The sequence below is a fragment of the Dermacentor albipictus genome, chromosome 9, assembly GCF_038994185.2.
Source record: "Dermacentor albipictus isolate Rhodes 1998 colony chromosome 9, USDA_Dalb.pri_finalv2, whole genome shotgun sequence".
In the NCBI taxonomy this organism is placed as follows: Eukaryota; Metazoa; Arthropoda; class Arachnida; order Ixodida; family Ixodidae; genus Dermacentor; species Dermacentor albipictus.
The window spans coordinates 64,512,294-64,533,403 of NC_091829.1; the positions used below are offsets into that span (position 1 = coordinate 64,512,294).

Sequence of the window (21,110 nt, forward strand, 5' to 3'; positions counted from 1 at the left end):
TGACCTATTAAGAAAAATCTCATTACCTCAATTGTTTAACGGCACATATTGAAATGCACGAATTCAATCCGGTGAGTTCTCGAGGCGTACCAACTTCTAGCGAATCTTCAGATTGTCACCACATCCAAGATGATTATTTGAGAAATCGCCGATCAAATACATTTTCGTCCCAGTTAGGTGTGTGCTTCAATCACTAACAACAATCTTCCTTAGAAAGCTAAACGGAACAGTAGTGCCTTCTTACCACAAGTTTTGTGCTGTGTACCTCTATTGCTGTGCTATGTGTCATATGTGATGACATATCAGAACGGCCATCTGACAGATGTTTTTGAAAGACATACGTTTGTATCTTACGTCGCCCCCAGAATAGCGTAAACAATTAGACCCTGATGAGCGCGAATATTTTCTCCGCCCGGGTGGATGCGCTCCTATGGGGTGGCAAATAACGACAGGGCCTTTTTCTGTTTAAGCAAAAAAATGCATAGAGCGCCAGCAAGCTCTTTCAATCTTTTATGAAACCGCAATAAAACATCTTCTGCAAAGGGCTTAGCAGCATAACATTTGCGCAACTGCTTGACAAACTCAACAAGACACGGACACCCGAACCACACGACACATCGATTACACTACAAGCGATATCGGCAAACTTTACAGCACGGTCTTTCTGCTTTCAGATAACTTTAATATTGCTCGCCCTGGGGCCTACAAAATTGGGTGTCGTGCTGCTAAGCCAGAGGTAGTATGAACAAACACGGGCTCCTGCGGCCGTATTTCGATGGGGACCCGATAAAACCCGTGTTCTGTGGGCGCAAGTTAAGAACTCCTTGTGGCCGAAAGTGATTCAGAGTGGCCCACTACGCCGTGCCTGAGAATCACATCGTGGGTTTGACACTTAAACCCCCAGAATTTCACTTAAGTTTAGGCTTAGTATAGCCCTACCTGCAGGACTGGCCCACCATACTTTGCGATATATTGACCGGGTAAGCGCATGAAACCCTGAGGCGTAGAAAGCTTCGCTTTATGAAAAAAATTAGACACTGTGGTGCCTGCGTTTGTTCGGTAGAGGATATTAGGTAGGCGATGTTCCTTGACTGTGTAATTGTTAGGCGCTAGAGCCGGTATAACGGCCCATGTGCTGGGGCTACGTGCAAGCCAATTGCACATTGCAAATGTCTCTATTGTGAGCCGTATTCACCAAAACAGCAGCAGCAGTCACGGCGAGCAAAACACATACCAGCTCGCATAGAACGATTTCCCGTAAAAGAAGCTAAATGTTTGGCAATCTGTATGTAACAGATTCCCTAGGTTTGACATTATTCGAAGTAAACGTTCAATGGAACCTCACCTGCCAAAGTCCAGGTCAGTGGCTGCACAGCTGCCGCCCGACATCGTCAAGTAGGGTCGAACTGTTTCTTTTCCGGCCATAGTCGCCCGTCTCGTGCGGACCCTGCAGCGGATGACTTCCAAAGGCACCGTGGGGCAGGCGCGGTCAATCTTGAAGCAATCTACGGGGGCGTTCCAAGGCGAATTCCTGCGCCCTCTGCACAAACTGGCGCCTGGTGTTGAGACATATATTGCGCATGCGCGTCCTTTCTAGCTTGCGCGCCTGACAGGACAAGTGTCGTGCTTTATCTGAAGTTGATAAAACGCAGTTTGGCCCGTGTTCGCACATCCCGCAAAATTTCCATCACGGCCTGTATACCCATAATTCATATAGTGCTCGAACGTAGCCTGCAGTGGGGTCTGAAGAGACCTCGTAAACAAGCTGTACCTTTTTGTCACATGATAAATACGCAAATCCAATGCGCATGCTCGAATTAAAGTGAAACGATCATTTTGAAAGCGGTTAATAAATACTCTATACCTAACCGCGATGCCTACACTTTTGCTTTCTTTCGTGCTCTGCAACGTGTTATTTATGCAGTATTTATGCTTGTCCGCCACAAAAGGTTACCGCATCATTATCTAGCAATTTATTTGTTTGTGCACTACACCACCCGCAAGCTATGCCTAAATACAAACTCCGAATAAGGCCGATGCCGAGTGCGAGACGTCGCAGTGATGTCACGATGACGAAGGTAATGTATAATACTTGTCGACAGGAGAATGGTTATGGCACGTGTATGCACCGGAAATTACTACGCGTATCATTCATCTTTTAAGTAATCTGCACCTCATGTGTTTCGATAGCAGATGGCCGCTATAGAGGATTTTCCATAAACAGGCATTCACCCAGTGGCTAAACCTACGAAATTATGGTATATCAAAGATTCCGTTCACTCTAATGCACTTCTATATTAGCAGGTTGGTGCCCTATATTGATGCTTGTGAGGCGGCATATACAGGGTGTTTCACATAAGTTGAGCCAGGAATTTAAAAATGACAGGCCCGTCGCAAGCGAATTGAGCCGAACGCATACTATTAGCAATAGCCTATAGCAACTCAGACAATTTTTTTCCGTATAACTTGTTAATTAGGTTAAATTACCCAACTTTTTAAATTATTAGCTCAGCACCCCTAGTATGAAACGCAGATTTGTAGAGCACCTTAGAAAGCCACCTATCGAGTTGTTTCCTTTACTACGCGTCTCACGAAGGAGTGGTATCGTGCTGCTCTCAAGCCTGCGTTTGGCGAATAATTCGGGGGTAAGGCAGAAGGCCCGCGGCAAGACAGTAAAAAGCCCCCAACACTCTCGCAGCAGAACGCCGTGAAGCCGTTAAACACCAACACGGACGAAATGGTGAGTGCCGACATTCATGTTTTCGTGGATCGGCAGCAGGTGACAGCGCTAGTACACACTGGTGCAGACTTCTTTATAAAGAGTCAGGAACTCGTTCTCCGCCTCAAGAAAGCAAAGACTCCATGGACGGGATCTCATATAAGGACGGCAGGCGGCTAATTACTTATGCCTACCGGAAGATCTACTGCTAGAAATAACATCGGGTGATTCTTCTTTCACGGCCGCTTTCATCGTTCTTCCGGTGTCCTGCAAAGATTTGATTAGCGGGATTGATTTCCTAAAAGAATATGGCACCGTAATTAACATCCCCGACGGCATGGGGACATTTACCAGAGCCCTGGTAGTCCATCGCTTATCGCCGCAACGCAACTCCTTTCGTCTAACAGAAGACGACGTCGTCATGCCAGCTCGATCATGTACCCTTGTTTCGGCAGCATGTAACGTACTGTTTCCTTGCGAAGGAGTTGCCTACCAAATATACACGTTGTTTTTTATTCATGGTATCCCGGTCGCACGAGAAATCGTGAACGTCACCGACGGGTGCAGGAACCTGTTGCTAACCAACTTCAGCACAGAGCGACGGCACCGTGATTAGGGCACACCTGTGGCTTATTTGGATGGTGTTACGGATGTTCCCGGCTGCGGTTCACTACTCGAAGAGGCGTCTACGCAAGGCCCAGCTCCTGTACTTGGTGTCAGCACTGCGTTGTCGCAGCATGAACAAGAACTAATTCCGACGCTATTGGCCAAGTTCAACGACTGCTTTGCTTCGACGTCCAGCGTCGGTTGGACACCTCTGACAAAGCACCGAATAAATACAGAGCACACGGCTAGACCAGTTCGCCGAAATCCTTATCGTGTTGCTCCCAGAGAACGCGAAACCATCTAATAACAAGTGACAATGCTTCAAAACGAAGTGATCCAATCATCACCGAGTGCCTGGGCATCTCCAGTAGTTCTAGTCAAGAAAAAAGATGGCAGCTTGCGTTTATGTGTGGACTACCGAAAACAAAATGAGTGACAAAGAAAGACGTGCACGTAGTTCCCTGTATAGACGATTCACAAGACAGGCTTCGGCACGCATGTTACTTCTCTTCAATGGACTTGAAAAGCGGATATTGGCAAATCGAGGTACATCCGAGAGACCGTGAAAAAACAGATTTTGTTACGCCAGACGGCCTATGCGAATTTGAAGTCTTGCCTTTCGGCTGATGTTCTGCCCCTACTACATTCTAACGCCTCATGGATACTGCGCTTTCGGGTATGAAGTGGAAAACCTGCTTAGTGTACCTGGACGACGTCATCCTGTTCCTCGCTGCGTTTGAAAAACACATCGAACGGCTTGAAGTGGTTCCGCAGTCCATACGGTACGCCAGCCCCACCATAAAGCCGGAGAAGTGCCGCTTTGGCTTCGTGAAACTACATTGTCTTGGTCACGGCGTCAGCCGCGCGGATGTCCACCAGGAGTCTGAAAAAATTGCCACCGTCGCACAGTTTCCTGTACAATCCGATAAAAAGGCTGTCGGGGTCTTCCTCGGCCTCTGTGCTTATTGCCGTGGTCTATTGGTCACTTTGCTCGCATTGCGTCGCCGTTAACTGGGACGAGGTTGCTTTCGTATGAGGTGACGACCGGACAATTCCAAGGGCGTCATTCAATCATACAACGCCTGTGGCACCTCGAGCGCAAGTAGATCGACAAAATATGCGTTGCGTCGTTTTGAGTGGATTGTCGGCGCTTACAACTTGCCAACACAAGGACAGCAACAAATATTCTGCTGGTAGGTAAAGTAAAACGCACATTCCACTCGTTATCAAAACTCATTTTCACCTTCAATGAACGTAAAGGTGCAGCGGATGCCGTAGCGCAAATTAACGTGACCGATTTCAGTCATAGCCTATGAGTTTAGCACTTACTAGCCGCGTCTATGCAAGACTGCTTGGAAATAGCAAAAAAAATATGTTCCGAGACAGGACCCAACACAGCACGAATCATTCCTTTGACTGGCATTGTTTCTTTTCAATATGTATTATCAACGAAGCTAAATACCTTTCATTGCTATGACGGATGGACTTGCCAATACACTTATTAGCTCAGTTACACACGAAAGAAGTAGTTGACTCAATTTATGCTCATAAAATTTAGATTAGCGTGCTTAACCTCCTTTCTTTTCGATCGCAACTGTTCATTCATTTAATCGGAAGAACTGTGCAAACAGGGCGTGGAAGGGTGTGAACGCGTGTTGGGATGGTTGCATGGCGTCTGATATTTATTTTTAAGTAACATATAGACCAGGCGTAATCGCTTTAGAGATGTCACTACTATGGGAGTATCCACTGGTCACGCGTCTGCAATCTTAATGTTTGTGAGACCGTCCATACGTACACACACCACCCAAAGACTAATAACTCTAAAAGGGCCTACTTTCTCTGCCAGAAGGTTGCCTTTTGCCTTAGAAGAAATACAAATCTGCGCTATGGTTTCTGTGTCATTGAGTTTCTGCCCGCGATGCTCTGCAACGAAAATTTTTAATCCGGATTCACCTGCTCATTTCTCCACGGTGAACGTAGCTCTCTCCATGTATGCACCGCGTCTCTTGAGTGCATAACTGTGGCTATAAACATTGCGCAGGACCTAGCTTTGTCGATTACAGTCGAATTTCTCGAATGTTCAGGAGACATGTATTTATACACGACATAGTTGTACACGGCTCAATGTTTTCCAGAGAACAGCATTGTCAAGCAATTTGTTTTATGGTGTGCTCGAGCGTCTGCTTGCTCTAGCGGCAAGGTTTGTATTCCAGCTGTGAACATGGCGGCGTCACTTGCGCCTGTGATGCGCTCACACCGCCCACGTACGTGCCGACGGCGCCAGAAAGCGTATTTTGCTTTCACTGCGAAGCCGTCGCGGATTGCGCTTCGAAACGGCCCCAAATGCGCACATTTGAAATAGCTAATCCTTCTCCGCATCCTAATTTCACGCATCGAAACGAGAAAGGCTCGCTGACATCTGCTGTGTCTAGGCCGAGATGCCTAAGTACGAGCTTGTCTAGCTGTGGGTCAGCAGCCGGACGCTGCTTTGATTTGAACTGTTCTCGTATCGCAGCTCGCGTTCGAGCTAGAAGTTTGACACCGGTGGTCGCTCTTCGTAAAAGGTTTATACCTCACGTTATGCTGCTTGGCCTTGCTTTCCGTTGAAAAGAAGTTATTGCAGCCTATGTTCGGGTCACCGGCGGCGGCGACGCAAGATACGCACGCAAGGAAGAAACGTTGCTTCCCTTTTGACTGCCACAAGTGGGCTCGACTTGTGAAGCACGTGTGAAGGAGGAACTTACCGGCCTGAAGGAGGAAAATGGTTAATTCCTCCTTTCTCGCTCCCTTCATTTAAGAGTGTACCACTACATGGCAGCTTCAACTAATGAGGAAAAGGGCCAACTTCAAATGCTACCGAAGAAAGGCGCCGACCTTGTATTCCCCGGTTGCTATCCTGTCCCATACTCCACACCATGTTAAGGTAGAAGTGCTGCTAAGGTAGGAGTGCTGCTAAGGTAGGAGGGCTGTTAAGGTATGAGTGCTACTGAGGTAGGAGTGCTAATGAGGTAGGAGTGCTACTGAGGTAGGAATGCTAATAAGATAGGAGTGCATCGGAGGTGGGAGTGCTACGGAACGATGCTATATCATGGACGGGGTATTGCCGCTGATTCGACGATTGTGATTGGCCGCGATACGGTCTTCAGTTTCCTAGCCGAGTCGCCTAGCGAAGACGACGGTATTGAAAGGGGAGACCTCTCGTGCAGTGGGACCGATGTGTCCTGATGTGAACTCCGACGTTTAACATCCTCCTGCATGGAGTGGGCTTCCATAACCGGAGCCGTGTAACTAATGTCGAAAAAACTCTTTGTGCTTTATTCCTTCTATTGAACGTACTCGCTGATGGGCTTGGGGTATTCCTTGCCCTAACGCCATTTCGAACCACTATTTTATATTTATGCCACGCCTTAAGTTATTGATGACACCGGTGGTATCGGGCGCTGCGGTTAACCCAATGTGCTGCAAACGATATCCAATCGGCATGTTCTACAACGGTCATGGCCCTCTACGAGCCATATGGATTCATAGATAAGTTGGGATACATGACGGTCATTAGGATAGTTATAATTTTATATACATTACAACGCCCAGAGAGAAGTGATGTGCAGAGTATTGGACCAATTGGACGATTGTTCACTATCAAGACTAAAAGCTTTACGTCAGTTCTCCCAAAGAACATCGGCGATGAAGGCCTTACTAGCGTTACTAAGATTACTGTGGTCTACGGGGCTTCACGATAGACTAAGAACGCCGTCCCCTACCACTCCATAGTGTACGCGGTTTGTGTGTACACGTCTCTCTTGCTCTCTAATATCTCCCCCTTCCTCTCTCTCTTTTTATCCCCCTTAACCCTTCCGCCGTGCAGGGTAGCCAACCGGAACTCCCTCTGGCTAACATCCCTGCCCTTCTATTTCTCTCTCTCTCTGTCTCTCCCTCCCTCTCTATCTCACTCTCACTCCCTCCATATATATATATATATATATATATATATATATATATATATATATATATATATATATATATATATATATATATATATATATATATATATATATATATATATATATATATATATATTAACGATTGTACAGCGCTTTCTCCGTTATTTTCCAAGCTTTAATCAGCCGCTGTTACAGAAACGCGATACACAAGCGGAAGGAGACATGACGAGAAAAATATGGTGGCTTACGTACAACCATAAGGCAGGTCCACTCATATGCGGGAATATCTTATGCCAGCTAAATACCTAACGCCTTTTATTATGTTATTTCGTATGCCTATGAATTCTACATCACAGACTTGTTCTGGATTATGCAGCTACCAAAGGACAACACCGTGTGACGGAAGCTGATATCCTTCCTGTTTCATGGGGTACGCAAATATATCACGAATAAAAAAAAGGGACAGCACGTATGTCAATGTCTTTCTTTAAAGTATGCATGCACAAACATTTGTTATTTCGTTTCTCCATTTCCGGTCGATGTCTTACGCCTTCCTCACGACAATGGCATCTCTCGCACAAGTCGAGCAGGGTCGTAAATTTTTTACACAAGGTTTATTGTTAGCACACTTCTTTTAGTTCGCAACAAGGTCTGTGTTGTATGGCAAATACTTTCTTGACCAAACGCCTTTAAAAGGACTCATGTAGTTTTCCGATCGCATGGCCTCACAAATGGGGAAGGCATGCCTGAGGTCTCGGACTTTGAGTCAAGGCTTCTTGACGTCGTGGACTAGGCGCAAATGATTCACGAGGGTACTGCGCCGCTTGAACCCTCTCTGACATATGTCGCACTGGTGAGGCTTATCGCTGGCGTGGGTGACGAGGTGGCTCCGCAGCTGGTACTTCTCGATGAAGTCCGCCGGGCACAGGTGGCACTTGTGGGGCCTCTCGGCCGTGTGATTGCGCTCGTGCCCCAGGAACTTGGCCCTCACGCTGAACTTCATGCCGCACATGAGGCACTCGTAGGGCGCCTTTCGCTTGTGCGTCGCCGTGTGCACCGTCAGCGTGTACCTGCTGGCGAAAGCGGCCGGGCACAGGGCGCAGGAGTAGGGCCTCTCACCCGTGTGCCGCCGGGCGTGGATGGTCAGGATCCCCTTGCGGGTGAAGGTGTCGCCGCACACGTGGCAGCTCCAGGGCTTCTCGCCCGTGTGCATGCGCGCGTGTCGCTCGAGGTTCTCCTTGCGGGCGAACTTGCGGTCGCAGACCTGGCACGAGTGGGGCCTCTCGCCCGAGTGGGTGTGCAGGTGCCTCCGCATTGCTCTCTTGGTGCCGAGTACTTTGCCACACACGGCACACTGGTGTCCCTTGACCTTGGAGTGGCCGCCTTCCGACTGCGCTCCGCCGGCTTTCGCTCCTCTGAATGACCTGAACAGCGGAAGTGCAACAGAGTTTTGCTCGATAGCTGTACGACACTGCAGATACGAGTGCGAATATATCGGACAAGAATTTTTTTTAAATAGCTTCAGGAGGTATATACTCTTTTACAATTGTACGCGTAAGCTATGGGAAAGCACTACTTATGTGTTAAAGCGAGCAGCGAAATTACCCCTGTTATTATTTTCGAAAATACCAGTATTTCAGGAGCATTTAGATATTTCAGGAGTCAATACAGCGCGAAAGAGAATCGCCAAATGTACTACAGCAGTCAGAGACGTTATAATCGTCATATCGGGCCAGGAAACCTTTCATACCAATCAATTTAAAGTGCATAAAAAATACATTTTAAGGATCAGAGAAGAGTAGCTCACGCACTAATTCTTCGTAATAAGCAGAAGATAAACTTTAAATAAGCCTGGCGCTCTTTGGGGCTTCTTTTGTCCCCAGAAGACTAATAATAGTTTATCTTGCCCGAATGATGCACGCCCAGCATTTTCAGCTCACAAACCACCATGTGCGTATCAACGTAATTCAGCGTTCTCGGCAGAAAAGGACCGAGCGCAAAGTTAAACAAAAAAAGAACGGAAACGAAAGCAAGACGCACGACGGTTATTGTTTCGCGATAAGGTGAGCCCCAAGCGGTGCAAGCTTTTCGAAGAGTACAGATACCGCGCTGAGTCTTTTGTGTTGAATTGTCGACATTTGAATTTTCATTGCGGATTGTGGCTCTGGAAAAATATCAGCTCTATAGAACTCCGGTGCTTTAAAGCAATATTATCGGCATCCGCATGGTACAGTGCATGCCACACTGCATACTGCATGCGTCTAGTACCATATGCTGTGGTTGACAAAGGAGTTCACAACGTTCCGCCTTTGCGCCGTACTGGGAATCCTTCATGGACATTTATTTATTGCTGCCTTCGAGAAGTAACCTCCCTCCTCCCTGCACTGATCTTCCTTATATCTAAAGTTTGTTCCTGGATGCGCAACTTACTGAGTCTGCGAGAGTGTACAAGTGTTTGTGTCCGAGTCTGAGTGTTTATTCCAGACATGTATACGCAGATACATGGCTGAGATGAAGGGGAAAAAGGCCGCTAAATCGCAGCTTGACGGTGCTCCCCTCCTCCATATGTAACTCCATGCAGTGGTACGCACAGAAACAGACAGCACAAAGCAAATCTATTTACAAGGAAGGCTCAAAAACAAACAACACGTGGTGCAGCGTCAAATTAACCATACAAGAAATGCAATAACATCTCCTTGTTGACTTTTAATACAAAGAAGAGAGAAATAGTGTCAGGGCAATGCAAAAAAAAGAAAAAAATGCGAAATATATCTCGAAAGCAATTAACAGAAATTTCGTGAATCGACGTTTAAGGTAAGTCAAACCTGTTTAGTAAAGAAGGGGAAGCAAATTTTAGAGCTTGAAAACCGCAGTTCGGGCGTGGGTAAGACACGCTCCATTATTCGTGGTGTCGTGTAGGGTTGCATTAAATGTTGGCGTAGAGGTTACAAACTTCGGATAACAATAATGTGTCGTGTTCCATCTATGACTTGTATAGCTGTGAAACATGGTAATTGGTACACGTTGAGTAAGCGAACGATGCCACATGCGGTAAACTGTGGTTCAGAACGTGTTCTGTATGGGATGGCAGCAATTTCTCTAAGCGTATTCTTCTGCATAACTGAGAGCTTCATGATTTTTGTCTGCGTTGTACTACTCCACACCAAAATGCAGTATTCGAATGGAAATTCAAATAATGCGCGGTAGAACGCAACGTTCGCGTTTAAAAGTAATAAATACTCGGACTTCTTTCGCATCATTTCAAGTACACGGGCAAGTTTGGCTCAAGACGCCACATCACCAACGTGAATGTACAGCCAGTCGCAAAACATTAAGGACAGGATCTAAGAAGGCGTTGAGTATCTCAGCAACTTGTGACCGTAAGCAGTTAAACAGTACAACTCTATGCTGGTCACACATGCTAGTACAAACTAGAATTGCGAATACCAGGCTGCGGAGATATTCAGCCTTGTACTAGCTCTTTTTTTTTTCAGATTTGGCGTTCCGTAAATAATTGCAGCACTTACATTCGTAGCATAAGTTAAGCTATCATTGTGTTAGTCAGATGTGAGCTAGGTGCAGAGATACCTCCATAACAACAGGCCTGAATGACTCCGAAATGTGAATTCAGAAAAAAAAGCTTTTCCTCGTTGTTTGGGGTTAGAACCAGAACGTCAAGGTTCTGATGCGGGTGCTCGAGTACTGCACACCACGATTGCATCGCAACTAGCCGCAAGAGAAACGTGCAGCGTAACCTGACGTATACAGAACTAAGGTTAACTAGCGCAAATAAAACAAGGACACAAGGAAACAAATACCACAGACAGCGCTCGTCTTTGGTATTTGTTTCCTTGTGTCCCTCTTTCTTTCGCGCCGTTTAACCTCATTTCTAAATATGAACCAAGTAGCCCTCATCAAGATCTTATTAACCTGACGTAGGTGGCTCAGACAATAGCGTCAACCGATGACATTGCGGCTATTACCGAGAAATAGCACAGTCTGTAAGTCGAAGCGGAGCGGTGATTAGCCGGGAAGGCGCAAGCGGCGAATCTCGACAGGCGACGCTCGGCGGATCTCGGCGGCAAACGCACCGAAAGCGCAAGACAACTGCACGGGTGTATTAAGAGCAATGTGGCCCTCTCCGACTCAAATGCCACGCAACTCTAGGCTACGCAAGGGCGCGTGTCAATTGCATTGGCGGAGAAAATCTCGCCTCCCATCACTATAACACGTGCACTAATATGTGATTTAACTACCAAGTCATAATGTTTGAAGAGGACTGCAGCAGCAACGAACACGAGCTCTATCGCAATTACCACGCGGTCTGCGTCTTCTCCAAGTTGTGTGTGTGTGCGTGTGCGTGTGCGTGTGCGTGTGCGTGCGTGTGCGTGTGCGTGTGCGTGCGCGTGCGTGTGCGTGTGCGTGTGCGTGAGTGAGTGAGTGAGTGAGTGAGTGAGTGAGTGAGTGAGTGAGTGAGTGAGTGAGTGAGTGAGTGAGTGAGTGAGTGAGTGAGTGAGTGAGTGAGTGAGTGAGTGAGTGAGTGAGTGAGTGAGTGAGTGAGTGAGTGAGTGAGTGAGTGAGTGAGTGAGTGAGTGAGTGAGTGAGTGAGTGAGTGAGTGAGTGAGTGAGTGAGTGAGAGAAAGAGACAGAACCTAACCTATAGGCTGAGTGACGTCGCCGCAAAGACGTTGTCACGGCTGTAGGCTTGGCACAACGGTGCCCCAACGCTCAGCCACAGCATTCCAATGCGTGCACGAGTCAACAATGCCAACAAATGTAACCGATACACAAGAAAGTCACTATAAAAATAATGTAATGCTGCCGACAACCACTAAACCAAACAGGCAAGTGTCTAACCGGTATAACAAAACAACATTCATCGCTTTCATAAGGGAATGAATAAGAATCACGATGCGAGCTAGTTGGTTTAGGTCCATGGTGTAAATTTCTGAAGTGAAAAGCACTGAAATGCGCAAAGGAAGGTAGGGAAGGATGAAGGAAGAAGTATTTGTCCTGTTGCAATCCTTGTACCTTCGTTCTTTTTTACATTTCTTTCAGCCCTTCAGTGCTTCACGCTACAGAAATTTCCATCGTATTCATAAGGCAACACGAGGACACGTCGATTTTATCAAGCCGATACCACTGCACCGTAAAATTTCACGACGGCAAAGTTATAGAAAAAAAAATGGAAAGGGAGACAACTGAAGCAGAATACGTGCCCACGCAGGGCAGCGGAATACATTGCATCAGTGTACTATTCTACTAAGGGAAGAGGGAGAGGCTACTTGTGCAAGAGAAGTCTGTCAGCCTAAGTAACGAACACTCACCGTGACAAGAGAAAACCGCACTGAATCGATCTTTTTGTGCGGTATTCACTGTAAAAACAGATACTAAGCTTTCATTTGATAGCCAGTGGTGTGTCGTGCGCCGTGCTCACTAAATTAGTTCATACAATATGCTCAGGCCGGCACCATTCTCGCTTAGAGCAAACATCGAGTCCGTACCATGGATACTGTGGGATGCTCGATAATCAGAATTACGGAACCACCGACTCTGGCCTTCGGTACCCGCATAACTAAGAGTCTCTTAGATTGAGCAGAAGAAGACGTTCTCAAGCAACACCTTAAATGGAGCGATAACCTGGCTATGCCGTCGTCTAACAACCACTAAAAAAAGGACTATCTGGTCGGAAGGCTACATAGTGGGAGGTAACAAGTACGTATAAGTTATCCAGGCAACAATATGAATATGCAGTCGCATTCTTGGATGCATTCTTTTCTCACATTTCGACGGCAGTCTTGAAACAAACGATGCCTCACCTTTTACTGCCGACAGATGTGGCCGAATCTCTTGAAGGTCCAGCACGATCGTTATCCGATGCTCCGCTGCTGTGGCTACTGCTGCTGCCGTTGCTGCTGCTGCTGTCCGAGTCCATTGCCCCCTCTCTTCGGGCTGCGGGAACAGCCACGTCCGGACTTGTAAGCGAAATGGCAGTCTCTTATTGCCCTTGATGCGAACATAACCAGTTTAGAAGCATGTACTACAGAACACATTCCAGACTAGTTGCAGAAGCGTTTTGCTTATACCGTTGGGGCGAATAACTTTTTAGCGGTTACGCACGGAGTGGGTACTTATAAAACAAGCCCGCGGTCTTTGGTGCATCTTCAGCTACTTCTTGATGGGCGCGCATTTACGCAACTGGTCTTACCGATGTGCCGTCCATGATTGGTCATTGCTGACGGGATCATCTCCTAATTACGCCGATGGCTATTATTAATGTTCGGCGTTAAGACGCCGACCAATTAGCCAAGGCTCCTGCGTAGAACTCTTGCGAATACCAGTCCTGAAATCTCGCTGACCTAAAGACACGGCAGTTTGGGTCACACTGTAGTACTCGCACATGTGCTTGGTCGCTTTCTTAAATCACCGCGTTTCACCGTCAAACAAATGCTTTCACTCAGCGCAGAACGCGTCTGCATGTGTCGGACGTTTCTCGAATGTTATCGCTGGTTCTACCCGCTGTCTGTTGTCACCGAACCTTGTCTAATCTGATTGCATGTATGCGCTACAGGAATTGTGTAGAATTTTCTGGATGACACACGGGCACCAGCGATCATTCTGGAACTTTCGATGACTCAGCTATAAAAGCCAACGTGCTTGCCCCGTCGTTCATATTTCGATGATCGCCGACTGTGTTCGCCGCCATCGATGCGCTTCAGGTGTAGCTTCTATTTCTTGGCACAGGTTCGCCCATTAACGAGTTTCGCCATTCACAGTTACGCTAATGTGTTCTTGACCGTTACTACCACGGGACCGTACATTTTTCTGTGTTTATGTGCGCGTGCATGCATTGCCTTTTGCGAGAACCATGGGTGGCCAGCACATGACATGGGTGTCCAAAATCCCTTTACCAAAACTGGTGGTTCGACAGAGCGCTGGCTGCATGCAGCGATGACAAAATATTTTCTTTGCCACAAGAAAGCTGCCCACTTCCTGTAGGTTTGTTTGATTGAATAACTTTATTAAATTTTAGACGCGGAAGTAACAAAATTAAAATATTCAAATATTGAATGAAACGCGCGTTTTGGCGTACAGAAAGGGTGTTTGAATTCTTTCGACTGGTGCACACAAAAGCTTGGGCAACACACAGTGCTCAGAAAAGACAATTGCGGTGAAGAATAGACTGGTAAGTAGAGGAACAAACAAGACAACAAAAGCGATGAGGTGGAATTGAAAACAAGTTAGTCATACGTGATCGTCCATAATTGTACAGTACACAGAAAATACATTGTGAAATGCCTCGTTACCGACAGTATACCAACCGCACACTTTTTCTTTCGCTTCATTGTTTGTTTATTTATCTTTTTATCGAGCCATAGGACAGTGACTAATGCAACAAGGCCATGCCTTGCAGATCGTTTCAGCACGTGAAGTTCTGCGTGATTATAAAGCGTAGTAAAATATACAGTGCTGTGAACCACCTTAAATAGAAAGAAGCGGCCAGACATAATAAGTTCTGAATTAAAAGTTCTAAGATGACAAAAATTCTATCTAGAAGATATATATTTCTCGAGGGCCGAATAAATGAGGCGAAAATCATATTTGCATAATTCCACCCCTGAGGCTCTCAGTACTCTCAGTATCGGAAGGATGGAACAGCCATGAACATTGAGAAAGGCTGCTGGGGTAAAGGATGTACCACGGCAGCCTTTCTCAAGGTACAGAAGTTCGTCCGCTATTCGCTGTGTAACTCGTTTAACGCGTTGAGGAAAGCATGACGCTTAGTGAAAATACATGCCAAGGTAGCTACATCAAATCAAGACAATATAGATCACCACGAAAGGATCAGGAATACTACGCATGGTTCGTTCTCTACGTGAAGTTACTTTCCCAGTTTCGATGATTTCAAAAGTAGCTTAATTTATCACTTCACAAGCTTGAAACCGAAAAGTTGTCTGTTATGGGCCACAACCACTACACTATGTCAAACGAAAAAAACAACGGAATCCCCCAGGAATTTGTAGCACAGGCATGTACATTACCTGAGAACAAATGAAATGTTTATAGGTGAAACTCGTGACCTGGGCTGGCGTTTGCGCTTGCCTAGCGTGTGTCGTGCACAATTATATTTCTGTCACCAAAGCTAAGAAAACTGCGATGACATGGCAGAAACGCAGAACAAAGCCTCCATTAAAGCCAATATGAGGGAAATTCCTTTATCGAGGCAGTTTGAGGACACGAAAAAGCTCATTACTGGACGCACGGTACTGAATATTCAACTACGCGGCTCTTCTTAAATGGCAGTCATTCGGCTGCGTCAAGGCATGTTACATAAGACGCTTGTGCAATGCTCTCACCTCGATTCTGGTCACAAGGCTGTCCCGTGGTTGACGGCCAATATCACAGAACGATGTCGATGGAGATGAATTGCTGGTGGTGAAGAAAGAGCTCGCGCGACGTGGCCAGCTCTCTCTTCTTCTTCCTCTTCCTCCTGCTTTAACTTCATGGGAGCCTCAAGAACTCACCCAATTTTCCATGTTAATAGACTGACTGCATAAGCCCGCTGATTTTGCATGAAGTTGGACAGGCAATGTGTCAACTTGCGACATTCTGGACGAACTCATTCACGGTCTTTTTGCGTCGTTCGAATTTATTTGCCCAATTACATGCGGAGACTATACCAGGAGTGCTACTTAGTGCGTTCATAGAAACTGGGCAGTCCTAAAATGACAACTGTAAAACGGTATACTTCGTTCGCTGCAGACTATCCTGTTGCGTGTCAACACAGCGGTTTTATGCATTTATGCAGCCATACAATGAGATAGCAATGACCGATCAAGCGGACAATCCTTATGAGAAGTAAAATAAATACTCAAGACCCATTCACGACCGGTTTCTTATATTTCTCATTTTTGTGCATCAAGTGTTTCCATTCTACGCTACTTGGCCACAGTTGCTTGTAGTTGAAAATAATGCCTGCTCCCACTTTTGCTATTTTAGTATTGGCCGTCGCTATTTGGTCCCGCTGCAGAATTAGGTTAAAGCAAACTATAAGACGGCGTCAAGTCATGCTTCTTGTCATGAATAGAGAGGAGGGAAGAGAAAAGTAGAAGGCAGGGAGGTTAACCAGAATAACGCCCGGTTGGCTACCCTACACCGGGGGAATGGGAAAGGGGAAAACAAGGATCACAGGGAGAGAGAGCAGGGAAGGAAAGAAGGAAATTGCGGCGAGTTCACTGACGCGTATGGTCTTACACAAATTGCATTAAAAGTCACAGATGGTCGCACAAATCCGTCTTCCTTAAGAAACAAAAAAGCGCCTTCACCGCTTTATGGGCCGGCCGAATAATTACAACTTACATCTACTGAGTAACTTTAAAGTTAACTCTTGTGGCACCGCTTGTAGTGTGGGACAAACGTGCGACCATTCTACTTTGCGCAGCGTGCGTATGTAGTGTTCAACCTGATCCAAGTGCATCTGTACTGTTTAAGGCGAAAGCCTTTGTAGGCTCACGGTGAAGTTTGTGTCAGAAGACCTGACTGCCGGTGTGTCCGCGGAAGCGTCGTCACGCCGTATGAAGACAGATTAAAGATAGATTAAAGAATAAAAAAATGATTGACAGTGGCAGTTAGTGAATGACAACATTATAATAGAAATTGGTAGAGGTTAATAATGGCTAGTAATGACTAGTAATGACTAGTAATGGCTAATAATGACTACTAATGACTCTGAAATGACGAATATGTCTAACGACAGCTTGTAACGACAACAATTGATTAGAAATGACTAGAAATGTCTAGTAATCAGCAGTAATGACTAAAAATGACTACTAATGACTTGAAATGAATACTAATGAGTACGAAATGACAAATATGTCTAACGACGGCTTGTAATGACCACAATTGATTACAAAGGACTAAAAATGCTTACTACTGAGCAGTAATGACTACTAATGACTGAAATGACTTGTTACTACCGATGACTACGAATTGACCGATATGTCTAACGACGAATTCTAACGGCTACAATTGAATAGAAATGACTAAAACTGCTTAGTAATGACCAATAATGACTAATAATGACTGAAATGGCTTGTAATGAGTACTGTTGACTAGGATATGACCAACATGTCTAACTACGGTTTGTAATGGCCGCAATTGATTACAAATAACTAAAAATTCTTATTAGTGCACAGTAATTGTCCGAAATGTCTGAATTGTCCGAACAGAATTAATTGTCTGAATTGTCTGAACAGAACTAATTGTCTGAACAGAATGTCTGAAAGTACTTGTAGTGACAGTAATGATTACGAAATGACCAATATATCTAACGAAAACTTGTAACGACTACAATTCAATAGGAATGACTAAAAGTGTTTAGTAAATACCGGTAATGATGAATAATGACTGAAATGATTTGTAATGACCATTAATGGCTATGATATGATCAACATGTATAACGACGGCTCGTAATGACCACAATTGATTACAAATGACTAAACATGCTTAGTAGTAAGCAGTAATAACTAAAAGAAAGAAGAGAAAGGGATGAGGCAAATAGATAAAAGCGAATGATAAGAGGAGAAAGGGTAGGCTTATGCCGTTCACCTCTTCATAGAGATCTTAAGAGACTCTGTAATTTTCGACGTTAGCTCCTCCAAAACAGGCTGCATGATCGTATTTAAGTGAAAAGAAAGTCATCAGCAGTTGGCACTTCTAATCTGCCACGCCAACAGTTTTCGCGTCTCTGTTCTATCTGTAAGTCTGCCAGTCAATCAATCAATCAATCACTCAATCTCGCTAGCTCACGCCAGCCCCTTACGCCGACGCCCAGTGGCCCACGTTGTCAACTTGCTTGCGCGAGCATCTTGAATCTGTTGTGGTCATTCTATCTTCATCATTCCAGCTTCGTGATCTTACTCTCTCCATGCTGTCGTTGTCAAGCCATCGTCATCGTACAGTCGTCATGCATTCCATGTCATACAACCATCGTGCCACCGTCGCTATCGTTGAGTCTTCATCACTGGAACTTCGTGATTTGACTCTCGTCATGCTGTTATCGTCATGGCTTTCGCAAAGACCCCTGAGCCCAAGCTCTCTAGTTGCTCAGGCCAGTATGTATGAGTTCGTGGTCGTTGCATTGTCGTCAATCCAGCTTTGCCATCCTAATTTAGTCGTCATCATCCCATCCTCTTCACACGGTCGCTGTCAGGCTGTTGTCACGCTCTCGCTTCATCCTCGTCATCTCTTCACTATCGTTATCTCGTTGTCGTCTAGCCGCGTCGTCATACTGCCTTCCTCGTTCCATCGATGACAACCTACTTCGTTCTGTGGTAATTATACTGTCGCCGTTCAGTCGCGATTATGCCGCCATTCTCATGATGTCATTGTCAGTCTATGGCCGTGCTCCCGGGGTCGGGCCATCGTCTTCATTCCATCTTCTCCATTTCCGCTGTCGTATTCATCCGGTTGTCGTAATGCCATCGACGTGGAGCCATCGTCTTCATACAGTCGCCGTTGCCTCGCTGACCCATGACGGCGTCGTCACGCAATAGTCTTTACACCATCGTCATAATTTAAGAATAGACATCTTACTGCGTTCATGCAGTCGTTGTTATACAGTGCTTGTCGTCCTAATGACGCCATTTCCTCTTCGTCATTCCAACGTCGCTGCGTCGGCGCAATACAGGCTTCGTCGTGCCGCGATGCACATGGGTGACATTGGCAAGCGAGTGCCATAGCCGCAGCAACAAAACTCATTGAATGACTACAAATGTTAAAGGGGGGTAAACTTACGAGTGGTATATTCACGTCACTTTGGGAATATGGTCTGGCACTACACTGCTAGGATGCTATTCGCACTACAGTCAACAGTCATACCTGCCGTGGTTGCTCAGCGGCTATGGTGTTAGGCTGCTGAGCACGAGGTCGCGGGATCGAATCCCGGCCACAGCGGCCACATTTTGATGGAGGCGAAATGCGAAAACGCCCGTGTACTTAGATTTAGGTGCACGTTAAAGAACCCCAGGTGGTCGAAATTTCCGGAGTCCCCCACTACGGCGTGCCTCATAATCAGAAAGGGGTTTTGGCACGTAAAACCCCATAATTATTTTTTTTCTTTTAGTCAACAGTCATCGTGCGATGAGTGCTGCTGATTTTGCTGCGCCCCATAACCTGCTGGCGAGCGATAAAATTACTGGAACCACAGCACACCAACTTAGAAGAAAACTCACCGGCGTTGTCGGCGTCCGGCTTTTGGTGGGCGGGGGCGAGCCCCCCAGAAATCTGCCGTTCCGGGTGTGGCGCCAAGCTACACGAGTCTGGCCTACGCTACGCATGCCTCCCCTTTTCCACCCAGTCGCTCGAATACGTACAGGTGCCCAAATCTTTAGCTGGCGTGCGCGAGCGGCGACTTTTCGGTGTGTCAGCGCCGTGTGACGGGGCGAGGCTGGAAACAGTCTGAAGCTAAGCGCATGCGGACGAACCCCGCTCAGCTGGGCCAATCGTCTGCTAGGCTCTTTCCAGCCTCGCCCCGTCATACGGCGCTGACGCCCGGAAAAGTCCCCGCTCGCGCACGCCAGTTAAAGATTTGGGCGCCTGTACATTCCTACCAGTGCTTGTTGCCACTTGCATCATCGCACACGAATCGTTCGTTGTAATCACGGTTGAATTTCGGCCGCAACACCGACTAACTTGTCTTGCGAGTTGGTGCGGGCGCGAAATCCTACAGCGACTGAAACGCGCCCTGTTTTGCACTGTTATCTTTGTGTTCTCACGTCTCCTTTCGTCCGCATGGCGTGGGATCGTTTTCGCTACCTCTCCCCGCTTCGCAACCTAGCGCGTCGTCAGGAAAGAAAAAAATTACCGACGATTACGTTACTTCCCAATGCGAAATTTGAGCGCAGCAAATAAGCTGTTTCACCTTTTCGATAGATTGCGGCAAAGAAATCGAGCAACACATGTATGCGCTATCACAGAATTTTTTTTTTATTTTTCACACGTATTCCTTTAACAAAGACTCCACTAACAGTTCTTGACAGTCATGAAGGAAGCTTTGTGGTCGGAGAAATAGACTGATATATGTTCGACTTGGTACACCAATGCTTGATTCTCAAAGACGAGATCTATACAAGTGCCTCGCGAGGTTGTCACAGCCGTGGGACGCGTTACGAGCGAGAGGAACGGGATGTTCTCCCGCATAAGTGTTAGGAAATTGCTGTTTGTCTTTATGTCAACATTAAAGTCCCCCACTACTAACATCGGTGTGGATCGATGGACGGTTAATGCGAGTTGCAGGAAGTGCACGACGTCTTTCGTGAGTGCGGTAACGGACTCACGAAAGCGGTATCAGTCGGTCGCTGCTAGCGCTGGGGGGATGAAAGGGGGGCGGAGCTGGTTACGAGGCCGACGATAACGCCGACGACGACGCGAAACCCAGGAACGGACGCCAAAGAGCCATCTGTGTAGCCAGCCCTCCTCCACAGTCTCTCCTCCTCCCTTCCATCATCCTCCCTCGCCCGGAGAGCCGACAGCGCGCATGCGCGGCGGCGGAGCAGATTCGTCGGCGAGCTGGTTACGAGGCCGACGACAACGCCGACGACGACGCCGACGACGACGCGAAACCCAGGAACGGACGCCAAAGAGCCATTTGTGTAGCCAGCCCTCCTCCACAGTCTCTCCTCCTCCCTTCCATCATCCTCCCTCGCCCGGAGAGCCGACAGCGCGCACGCGCGGCGGCGGAGCAGCAGATTCGTCGGCGAGCTGGTTACGAGGCCGACGACAACGCCGACAACGACGACGACGACGCGAAACCCAGGAACGGACGCCAAAGAGCTGCGCTC

At 46.8% G+C, this 21,110-nt stretch overlaps 2 protein-coding genes across 6 annotated transcripts in view; both read right to left on the reverse strand.

Moving 5' to 3' along the window:
• The window catches only part of LOC135921857 (uncharacterized), a 203,794-nt gene extending 201,930 nt beyond the window's left edge, over positions 1-1,864 (reverse strand). The window contains exon 1 of one of the 5 annotated variants that reach the window (XR_010570655.2): positions 1,346-1,733. The gene's annotated coding sequence lies outside the window, so the exon portion shown is untranslated. Of the gene's footprint in view, positions 1-1,345 lie in introns of all 5 variants that reach the window. The other 4 variants (XR_010570654.1, XM_065456248.2, XM_065456250.2 and 1 more) reach the window with 4 other exon arrangements.
• A 5,689-nt stretch (positions 1,865-7,553) lies between these two features.
• Positions 7,554-21,110, reverse strand: part of LOC135921847 (zinc finger protein 84-like) — a 30,360-nt gene continuing 16,803 nt past the window's right edge. The window contains exons 4-6 of the mRNA XM_065456224.2: positions 19,503-19,554; positions 13,089-13,264; positions 7,554-8,693 (exon numbers count right to left, since the gene is read on the reverse strand). Coding sequence (XP_065312296.2) covers positions 8,036-8,693; positions 13,089-13,264; positions 19,503-19,554 — 886 coding nt within the window. The 3' untranslated portion in view covers positions 7,554-8,035. The remainder of the gene's footprint in view (positions 8,694-13,088; positions 13,265-19,502; positions 19,555-21,110) is intronic.